Here is an 8,234-nt window from a genome sequence, read left to right as displayed (position 1 = left end):
ACAGATGGGGCTTAGTGTAAGTGCCGGCAGTGAGAACTGCCCCTCTTGTTTTTGCTCATGAGAAAAGAGTTGACGTGGTGGCTCTGGCAGCCGTAGAGAAGTAACCAGTGGGCACCAGTGGTGCCTAATGGCACAGCCTGACCAGGTGGCACAGAATCATCCTCACTGCTGCTACATGAAGGATTAAGAAATGCTTCAAAAGAATTGTATGACGGAGACAACAGGGTGGGAAGGGCAGTGCCTCTAATTCGTAGCTTTTTGGTTTGTTTTCCTGAGCTGTCCCAATCTGGAAAATGCAGAGAGTAGACTAGAAATGCACAGTGGCTGGGCTAACTGTGAAGATGAAGTTGGGAAGACACCTCCCAAGATAATTTTTTAATCGGTCATAAGGAATGAAGAAGGCCTGCTGCACGTCACCTGGTGCCAGCAGGGCTGGGGAGGTGAAGAGATGTCAGGGAGCAGAGGGGACGGCAGCACCGACTGCTGCTGCCTACACGCTAACGTAGAGGATGGGGTGGGAGTTAACGGGGAAGAGCAATCCTTGGATGAAGAAGGCACAGGGTTGGAGGTCCTTCCCTGCGTGCCTCTGGAAGCAAATAGTTTCAGGCCTGACCCACAGGCACCCACTAGGAAGATGCTCAGACATCCCGAGGAACCATCACAACAGCAGAAACTCCATTTGGAAACCAAGCTGTTAGAAAGGAGCCTACAGCCTGGGAATGTAGACGTGCACATCAGCAGGCATATGTACTACACAAGGTACGCCTAATTACCAAGCATCTGTGCATCTCAGTTTTTGTATTTGCAAGAGAGTGGTGATACTGCAAACTAGAGTATTATTAGGCATGAAATATTTGGGGGTCCCGCAGTGAAGTGAATATGGTTATACATCGTAAATCAGGCTGGGAACGTGACAGGTCTTGAACGGCTGGATTTAAACCCCAACACTTCCATTCTGTGGAAATTAAAGTGTTGGTGAGACAGACATTGCACTGCGTCCTCTCAAAAGGCCCAGGCTACCAGAATTCCAATACCTGACAGGCTGGCGTGATGCAAAAAATCTTGGAGAAAGAAAGCAGAGAGCAGAGCTTGGTTACTGGCAAGGCTGTTAGCATTTTGCCCATCCAATGAGCTCTGCAGAGCTTGGAAAGGGTAAAAGAGGGTGAACAGAGCTGCAATAAACAAGAAATGACTAGTAGAATAAAAATACAGCTTTGAATAACAGCATTTTGGCCAATGATAAGTGTTATAGATGCATAATTTCCAACGCATTTGGATTTCAAATACACAAATTCAAAGTGATATACTAGAAATCCAGGGAAGGTACAGCAGAGCTATTAGTTACAAAAAAATTGGATACAGGAAAAGTGAGAATTATAAAAATGCAAAATTTGTCAGTGTATTTGCACATGTGTGTATGTATGTATGTGTGTACGTATGCGTGTGTGTGTGTGTATGTGTGCCCATGACTTTCTCATTCCCAATATGCACCAGATCCTTTGTGCCAAAACACCAGTGACATCCACATCCAGTAAAATTCTCTACTTCTCGTCAGGAAAAACAAGAGCAGCAGGTGGTCTTTTACCACAGGAGAAGACTGCCTGTACAGTAGAGTAAAACTCAGCTTACCCCTTCTAACTTTGTATTCAGATAAAGAAGGTGTTATGAAAATTTTCAGTGTTGGCACATTTGTATAAGGAAGCCTTGAGTGTGTTTGCCTAGAAGCTAGAATGAATGTTTGCACTGGGCTATGAAAACACAAAATGCTCTGCTAGTGCCAAATATTATGCTGACTAGACATACAAAGCGGGATCGTTCAGTGGTTGGACCTTAAGAGATCTGGTTTCCAAACTCACTTCCCGCATAACAGCAGGCGAATCGCTTAGCCCGACTGTGTGTCAGCAAGATTTAGTGCAGCAGTTTGCAGAGATAGCTCTGACCAGGTCCCAGGAGCAATACGTGTGCATTATTGTAATGTTTTGCCAGAACTAGCACACTCTCGTTCGTAAGCCTAACTAGTCGGCATGCACAACCGTATCGCTTCCTCTGCTAAATCATTAGGGTACTGCAGCGGGTAATGGAGTCAAATCTGTGCTTAGAATTTCCCCACCTGCTGCCATTGAAACTGGCGGCCACATCAGCCTGGGCTTTTCGGGGGGCAGAGTCAGACCAACCAGCACTAAATACTGAAATTCCTGCCTTTGTAACTCCAACGCGGCACTAGCACCTCACCCTGCGAGTAAGAGAAACTGTATTTACAACAGGCTGATCAGGATTCTTTCCTCCCCACTTTTTCTTTCAGCAGACACCGTGGAAGCAATTTTTCGACATGAACCTGGCAGCAGATCTTCTCTGTTTGTTGGCGTGCCTCACCGCAGTGACTTGTGACCGGGTCTACGTCCACCCTTTCAATTTGTTTTCTTTCAACAAGAGTACCTGTGAGGAGCTGGAAAGCCTGGTCCAGGAGGGAAAGAAAACTTTCGTCCCCGTCTCAATCGAGTCTCAAACCACACCTGCCTATGAAAATGACCTGAACGACAAGGACCAGCTGGAAGCCCCGAGCCTGAGTGGCAGTGGGAGGCAGAAACTGAGCTACTTGAAGGACTTTGTGTACGTCCTGGGCACGCGGTTTTACAGTGAGCTGCGGGAAGCACGGCGGGGTCAAAATGTGCTCCTGTCCCCAACTAGTCTTTACGGCTCCTTGACGTCTTTCTACCTGGGCGCCTCAAACCAGACGGCAGCCGATTTGCAGGGTTTGCTGGGATTTGTTCCCCGCTCTGGAGACCCTAACTGCACCTCCAGGGTGGATGGACACCAAGTCCTTTCCAGCCTGAGGACAATCGAAAACCTCATCAAGAGCAGGGACGAGGAGCTGCTCTTTTCCAAGACGCTCTGCCTGTTCTCTGCCCCCGGCGTACCTCTATCCCAACTGTTTGTGCAGGACTTGCTCCCCTCCGCTGATGCTCTCTATGCCCGAGCTGTTGACTTTACAAACCCAAGCGAGGCAGCAAAGCAAATAAACGCCTTCGTGGAGGCCAAAGGCACGGGCCAAAGCAAGTGCTTACTGACAGACATCAATCCGTCCGCTGATCTGCTGTTTGCAGTGGACGTCCGCTTGGCAGGTACGAGGCAGCACTGCTCGTTTTGGGGGCAGGCTGGGTGGAAGACGGGCAGCAGCCTTGCTCTTGGGAAGGAAGCAAGGTCACGCCTGGCCAGTGGCGAGAGGGAAGGGCTCAGATGAAAGGCTGGGCTGCTGCTCCATGCACAGTGCCCTGCTCCCCACCACTGTGCTGGGGTCCTGCCTGCACTCTGCCACGAGCCAGCAAGGTCACGTTATATATGCTCCTGAGATGCTATCAACAGCCATAGGATTGATAAAATTACAGATATCCATACAAAACAACAGCTAAATGGTCCAATGGTCTCCACTGTTGTTCGTTTGCACACAGTTGTTTTCACATTTGTAGACTTGCTGCCAAGCAGGGACTGCCGTTTAGAATCCAATGCAGAACACCAGGTGCAAATTTTACTGATAGGCTACTTTTTTTTTTTTTAAGTTGCAAAATAATTACAAACTACTGAACGAAAATATCACCGTGGGACTGCACAATCTTAAGCGCCCTTACCTTCTCCCATTTAAACTCTCTTTTGAGCAGACAACCCTCAACAACTTCAGTTTTAACTAGAAATTTGGCAGGATGCTTTTTGCTGTTTTTTTTTTGTTTTGTTTTTGGTTTTTTGTTGTTGTTTTGTTTTGTTTTTTGTTTTGGTTTGGTTTTTTTGTTTTGGTTTGGTTTTGGTTTTTTTAGAGTAAAAAGTCATAGCTTTCCACAGAAAGTCCTCCTCTCATTAAGCTTGTCAGGCTGGCATAAAGCCTGTATTACAGAACATGGAGATCATCACCTGAAGCAGAGAGGTCCAATGTTTCTTTCCTGTACTCCCAAGTCAGTACTGCAGAGTACTCTTTTACTCTCCCAGGCTACATCTTCACGCTGTGATTGACAGTCTTTTTCACTTCAGTTATCTTCCCTATATTGTAGACACAGGTTTCTTCCCTGCTCTGATGTGGTTGCCGGAAGGTTGCCCAGTCCCACAGCTTCTGTGTCCTGATACGAGAGATCTCACTGTAAGAAATCATTTCTTCCAACGTGTCAGCTACCACCTTCTATAGAAGCGATGTTCATCTTCAGTTTTCCTCATTTTACATTCCAGGTGTCTGAGGCAAAACGCAGGGTTTCTTTAGTGAATACACCTCTCCTGTGTCCTAAAAAAAATGCTGTAAGAAACAAATAGTCATATTAAGGCTACTAACATCTTTTAGAGCGCTTTCGGGGGAATGTGCACCTAGTTACACGTTTGAGGGCACCAATGTCCAGACCCTCACCTAGCAGAAGGCCACAGGGAGCCGTTTCAAACATAGGGGTGCTGATCTGTCATGGTTCACAACTGGCACAATATTAATGGACTCAGTCCCAAAGTCAATAGCAGAGCTTTGAAATTTTGCAATATCTTTCCCAAGACTATTTAACACCAATTACTATCCCACCTTGATACATTTAGCTATCTGAATGCTCAATTCTTTTTTTCTTTTATTTAACTGTATTACGGTCTTGACTTTTGCTATCCTGTGAGAATAAATTCTGCAGGTTACACAGCCCCTGTGAAAGTGGCTCCTTTCTGCTTTCTGCTTGCATCCCTTGTTCTTATAAAATAAGAAAAAAAGGTGAACAACTCTACTTCCTTATTTTTTGCTTTGCTTACACCTTTCACATCTCCTACCTGCTGCTTCTTTTTGATGAAGTTATAGTAGGTGAAAGCTCCTAAATGCTCTTTTTATGCAAGGTCATTTAAAAGGCAAGTGTTCCTCTGCAAAACCACTTACTACCTATTAAATATGTTAGGGTCCAGCATTTGTCTGGATTTATTGGAGAATAGAGTAGTTAACAGTACAGCTAGACCAGCTCCTATTTTTTACCAATATTAATTACTTCAATGCAAAGAGGTCCTTTCTTTACCACAACATATACATCTGTTTTCCTAATTCCATCAAATAGCAATTTCGAGATTTCTGATCTTTGCCCTTCTCACTGATGGCAGTAGTTTCTTTAATGCCAACAGGACTACCTGCCTAACTGGGCAGCAGCACTGATCTATGGCAGTGAGCAGATAACATGTTGAAATGCAAAGCTGCACAGAAGCAGCGGGAGGTGAGAGCAAGGCTTCCCAAACTTGTGAACTGGGTAAGAAATTTATATTAAGGTTTAGCAAGCGTTCAGATATGTCCTTTTTAACCTCCTTGGCTCAATCAACACTTCGGTGTTACGCTTACTACCTTCCCTATTGCTTTGGTTCGTAAGATCGCCGAGGGCGAGACCTCAGCCAGAGCTTGCACTGCCTTCCCTCTCCCGAGCCCACCGGCTGCCCGAGAGCGCTCCTGCAGCACGGGCTGTTCCTGATGGATGTGCTCCCAAACGTGCCATCACCGCCACTCGAGGGACGGAGAGGAAATCCAAGCAGACCCTCCACACAGGCCTACGAGCCAACTGGGAGCCACGTGGCAGCCTGTGAGGAAGCAGGCAACCAAGCAAGCAGAAATACCGTGCCCAGGAAAGGCCACAAAGCCAGTAGAAATATAGCAGCTTTGGCCACAGTCCTGATGGTCGCAGCCCCTGTGCAGTGAGCCTGCCCCAGCCTCTGCCTGATGCTACCAGAAGGCACATTAAAGGCAGGATACATATGTTTACAGTAGCTAAACATGACTTCATACACACAGCCCTTCTCTAATGCAGTGTGTTGTTTTTAAGCAAACATATATAGTGGCTAAGGGGCTGAAGGGGATATATATCCCTATACTGGGAGGACTGAAGAAACAGAAGGATCAATTTCTTCTTTCTCAATCTGTTTTTCAGTGAACGTTAAGCAAGCCTCCCAGCTCAAAGAGCCTCAGGAGTTCTGGGTGGATTCGAACACGAAGGTCTTCGTCCCTATGTTGTCAGTCACAGGGACATTCAAGTACAAAACTGACGCCAGCGGGACTTTTTCTGTGGTGGAAGTCCCCATCAGCAAGACTGCGCTGCTGGTGCTGCTGCAGCCCATCAATGGCAGCGACCTGGAGCATGCGGAGTCCGAGCTGCCATTGCAGTCCTCGGCCTGGCTTCAGCAGCTGTCCCCAAGGTAGGGCTTGGGCACACGCGCCCTCCCATGGGGATGAACGAGACAGGGTGCACCGTGCAGGCCTGCCTGCTTGCTGACCAGGGTGGGATCCTGCCAGGGAGGGTTTAACATCCAGCACAAAGAGAAACACCTGCAACCCCAAGGGGCCTCACTCCGAGGGAGCCCGACTTTGGTGGGATTGGCTTTTTATCTGCGGGTATTTCAAGGAAATGAGCAAGTGCCTTTCCATACTGACAACACAGGACCCATGAAGTGGGATGATCTGGGGGTTTAATAGTGTACCCGCGTCAGATTTAGGGTGACCTCCCACTTGGACACTGTAACATGACGCCCATCAGCCCTTGGTAGCTGTCTGTGCCCACATACTGAGCACTTCTTGCAGCTGTTTTCACGTGCCCGTTCCCCAGGACTGCCCAAACACCATGCCTTCGGAGTGGAGAGCATGCACTCACTTCTCTCTCTCTCTCTCTCTCTCTTTTCTGCAGAGAAATTAAATTAACACTGCCGGAGTTAACAATAGAAGACAGCTCTGATCTACAGGAGCTTCTTGCAGATATGGAACTGCCTGCACTGCTGGGGAAGGGGGCAGATCTCAGTGGAATAAGTGATGCCACTCTAACAGTTGGCAAGGTACAGTACACATCACTGGCATTTAAGGAAATATGCCTCCTGCTCACTTTCAGCCTCTTTAACTGTATAAATGTACCTAAAACCAACCAGTCGGGGCCACGTGGGACACATGCTAGTAGGGGACTTTCCAGATGACTGAAGGATCATGAATACTTTTTAGATTAACCCATTTTAGCAGGAACAGGTTTGCTTTAAACTATTCAAATTTTGTCACTGCAGCAAACAACGTGCAACAGAGAGATGAAGTTTAAGGTCTGAGCGTGCTAGGTATTCTGAGTACAAATTAGACTGCATTTGTTACCACCTCCAGCTCAAACATCTCCACGTACCACAGCTGGAGCAAGTAGTAGAGGCTGCAGCTACTGGGCTGTTGAGGATAATCCTCTATCACTTTGGGACTACTGCCAGAAATCGCAAAGACAGAGGTGCGTGCAGCACACAACCTCACCTGAAGATAGGCTCCAGCGTTCAAGTCCCAAGGGGAAGAAAGGAGAGCTTGAAGGAGAGGGCTGTCTTTCATAAAAAGAAGGCAAATTATGTTCTAGAAGTGTAATTCGAATGCCTTTACTTTTATTTAATTTTATTTTTAGAAGGTATCCTACCTTGGAAGTTCTGTTAGGGGCTTCAAGGGTACCAGGATTTCATACAGCCCAAGCATACAAGCAGTTGTAGAGCTTTTTCACGTGTTATGGAACAAGTACTCCAAGGTCTTTTTTAAACATCCATGGAGTCTATCCTGTGCTGCTTACAGCTGATCTAAGTTACTGATTACTTCACATGCTAGAAAGCACTTAAACCCTCATTCATCTCTTCACTATCATGCTCCGATGACTCTGGATTTACTCCCATGTTTTGCCTTACAGGTAATAAATAAAGCCTTTTTCAAACTGACCAGTGATGGAACAGATCAGCCAGAAGACCCCGCAGCACAAAAGGAAGATTTGGTGTTCCTGGAAGTAACACTGAACAAGCCGTTCCTTTTAGCTGTTTTTGAAGAGAAGTCAAGGGCAATACTTTTCCTTGGCAGAGTAACAAACCCACTGCACAGGGTTTAAATGCAAGCACAGGGGGTGGGGAGGGAGGGTAATGATGCACATTTCCCATCACCTTTTTCTTATTCATCAGCTATTTTTATGATCTCCTTGAGTGCTCTACTTAGCTTTGAGATGAAGCAGGTAGTGTTTGAAACACAGCTTTTTGAAAGCGAAAACATTGCAACATTTCATCCTTGTTCATCTATTTCACATGAGGTGACTCAAACTCTTCCTCCAGCTTATCTTCTTTCCTTATTCCCACTTTGTCTCCCTTCTGCCCCCAGCTCCCTTTTTCGATGCAGTGGGGACAAAGTAGTAGCCAACAGGGCATTGACCTAAAACAATAGCTTTATAAGCACAGGCAGCATTTACTATAGAAAGGTATAGAAAAGGACT

At 46.5% G+C, this 8,234-nt stretch overlaps 1 protein-coding gene across 1 annotated transcript; it reads left to right on the top strand.

Annotated features, from left to right (window-relative positions):
* The first annotated feature begins 2,329 nt into the window (after positions 1-2,329).
* On the top strand, positions 2,330-7,978 carry AGT (angiotensinogen (serpin peptidase inhibitor, clade A, member 8)). The gene is made up of 4 exons (XM_009573003.1): positions 2,330-3,122; positions 5,910-6,174; positions 6,660-6,804; positions 7,668-7,978. The coding sequence occupies exons 1-4, from the start codon at positions 2,330-2,332 to the stop codon at positions 7,857-7,859; spliced, it is 1,395 nt and encodes a 464-aa protein (XP_009571298.1). The 3' UTR covers positions 7,860-7,978.
* Positions 7,979-8,234: the final 256 nt, after the last annotated feature.

This window comes from Fulmarus glacialis, unplaced genomic scaffold (genome assembly GCF_000690835.1).
Source record: "Fulmarus glacialis isolate BGI_N327 unplaced genomic scaffold, ASM69083v1 scaffold16132, whole genome shotgun sequence".
NCBI lineage: Eukaryota > Metazoa > Chordata > Aves > Procellariiformes > Procellariidae > Fulmarus > Fulmarus glacialis.
Note: the sequence above shows the minus strand (reverse complement) of the source record. Positions and strands in the feature narration are given on the sequence as shown.